At 39.8% G+C, this 2,236-nt stretch overlaps 1 protein-coding gene across 1 annotated transcript; it reads right to left on the minus strand.

Moving 5' to 3' along the window:
- Nucleotides 1-211: 211 nt before the first annotated feature.
- TCIM (transcriptional and immune response regulator) lies at nt 212-1,579 on the minus strand. The gene has a single exon (XM_002918546.4). The coding sequence runs from the start codon at nt 1,448-1,450 to the stop codon at nt 1,130-1,132; it is 321 nt and encodes a 106-aa protein (XP_002918592.1). The 5' UTR covers nt 1,451-1,579; the 3' UTR covers nt 212-1,129.
- Between the last annotated feature and the right edge of the window lie 657 nt (nt 1,580-2,236).

Raw genomic sequence — 2,236 nt, forward strand, 5'->3', positions numbered from 1 at the left:
TTTAAAGTTGGGACAGAAAATTCCTAGATATTTGATGTGAGAATTTGCTTTGAAGAAGTTTGGCAATTAATGTAAAGCTACACTAAAAGCACATTTTACTCTTAGAGTAAAACTGTTAGAAATGTTTATAATAGTTTATAAAAGCTTATAATAATAAATATTTACCACCTTACTTTTTCCTTTGAGACCAATCATCACAGACCAAGAGCAGCTAAGTTTATAATAATTTATTAAGGTTGCATATCATTTGTCATGTGTAATAAATTATAAAAACCATAGCATCTTCATAAACTATTTAGTATATCATACTCACTTCCTAATGTTTACTGCAATAACTGTAAGAAATCTAATTAGATTATATTTTAGCATTAGTTAGCAGATAAAAAAATCATAAATTTTTTTCACAGTACTTTGGATTTATGAAGGACCCCATTATTTTAGCTTTTGTGCAACCAGTTTGAAATGTATAAAAACCTTTTACAAACTAGAAGGTTTTTACTGAGCTGCTGAAAGTATCGCTAATTTGTAACTTGACACCCTCGTGGTGCACTTTTTCAGGCGCTGTAAAACATGCAAATAAATAATCCATTACTGATCTCTAAGAATCTATACCAATAGACCACATTGAAGCTTGGCCACATTTCGAAACATTCAAATAAAAAACTCAGTAAATATGGGGCATAGTATTCTCTCTCTCCATGTTTCCCCGTCTCCCTCCTCCCTCTCCCTACCCAATACGGCTAAGGAAACAAAGTTCAGGTTGAATTTAAGTCCTGGAGCCTGAGAAAGAGACTCTGGCTGCAATTCTTCCCCAGCTTTCTGTTATCTTCAGTCTCAGTCCTCATTACATCCGTTCAGACTCTCCTCTGACAGCGCATCAGTCCCTTCCCCTCAGGGAGAGTTTGCAAATCCTTGCTGAAAGCATTTTGTTTTCCACTGTAACAGCACAGGCGTGAAATTGGTTGGAGTCTTTGTAACCAGTTTGCTCTGTTCCTTTCCAGCCTCTGCCGTCCTGATGGAAGAGAAGCTTAGGAGGCAGCCGCAAAATGCTGCATGTGTTGGGTCTCACAAACTCCCTTGGTCTTTAAATGTCTATTCTTGGATAACGTCCTTATCCATCCTCTTGTCCTCAGTGAACTTTGATGGAATATTTCCGCAGTTTCAGAAATTGGAAAAGCTTGTCTTTCGTCCTCTTCTTCAGGGCCATCAGGGCTCGTGTTTTCTCCTCCAAATCTTGATCGATGGCAAAAATGATCTTCGCTCGCTCCTCTGCTTTCTTGTCCCCAGAGTTTTTGAAAAGTCTCTGTAGAGATTCTTGGTCTATGTTTTCAAAGATGTTGGCCACGGCTTTCTTACGCGAGGCTGTGTCGAAGTGATAGCCATGGATGGACGGACTGACGCGCAGCGAGTTGGACATGATGATGGCTTGGTGGCTTTGCTTTGCTTTCATCGATGTGGGGATCTTCGGGAATTCTGCTCCCAGGCTCTCCAGAGAGTCTGTAGCAAAATCATTCCGGGACTGCTATTTAAAGTGTGAACAAAAGCTCCAGGCTCAAATTACACTGGTGACATCAGAGTGATCTCAAGGAAGAATAATCACAGACAGTTTTAACAGTTGAGTTGCCAATATCCTGTTCTTGTGCAAAATGTTAAGAGCTGCACTCAGTGATGGAGCAGGGATCTGGGGATTTCTTTTTACCACATCTGTGGCAGTAGGATTTTACAGGCTCGGGCCCGTCTTTCAAAAATAGCTGAAACCAGGAAAGGGCAAAGGTAAGACAAAAACAAAATGGCATAGACTCTCAAACTCTTTCCAAACAACCACCAAAACAAAGGCTTCTGCTAACTACAGGAAAGTTTTAATTCCCGAAGTCATTAAAGTGTATTCCAAACATTTGGCAGCCCACACCCGTGTCCTTTGGACATCCCCATCCAGGGCCACTCCACAGCTGCTGAGAGAAAGCCAAAGAATCAAGGACATCAATCTGGACTACATCTGATTATAAAAGGAGAGTTCACCCACAAAACACTGACACGATACAGCCTGAAACTGTGAACTTTCAGAGACTGTGTACAAGAGCCCATCTGTAACCACTGAATAAAATTGTCATTTATTATTTATTTATTTAAATATATTTTTTATTTCCATTTTTTTTAAGATTTTATTTTTAAGTAAGCTCTACCCCCCCCCATGTGGGGCTCGAACAAACAACCCTGAGATCAAGAGTCGCACATT

This window comes from Ailuropoda melanoleuca, chromosome 18 (genome assembly GCF_002007445.2).
Source record: "Ailuropoda melanoleuca isolate Jingjing chromosome 18, ASM200744v2, whole genome shotgun sequence".
NCBI lineage: Eukaryota > Metazoa > Chordata > Mammalia > Carnivora > Ursidae > Ailuropoda > Ailuropoda melanoleuca.

Coding starts and splice junctions, on each gene's coding strand:
- TCIM (XM_002918546.4), bottom strand. CDS start 1,450: ATGAAAGCAAAGCAAAGCCACCAAGCCATCATCATGTCCAACTCGCTG.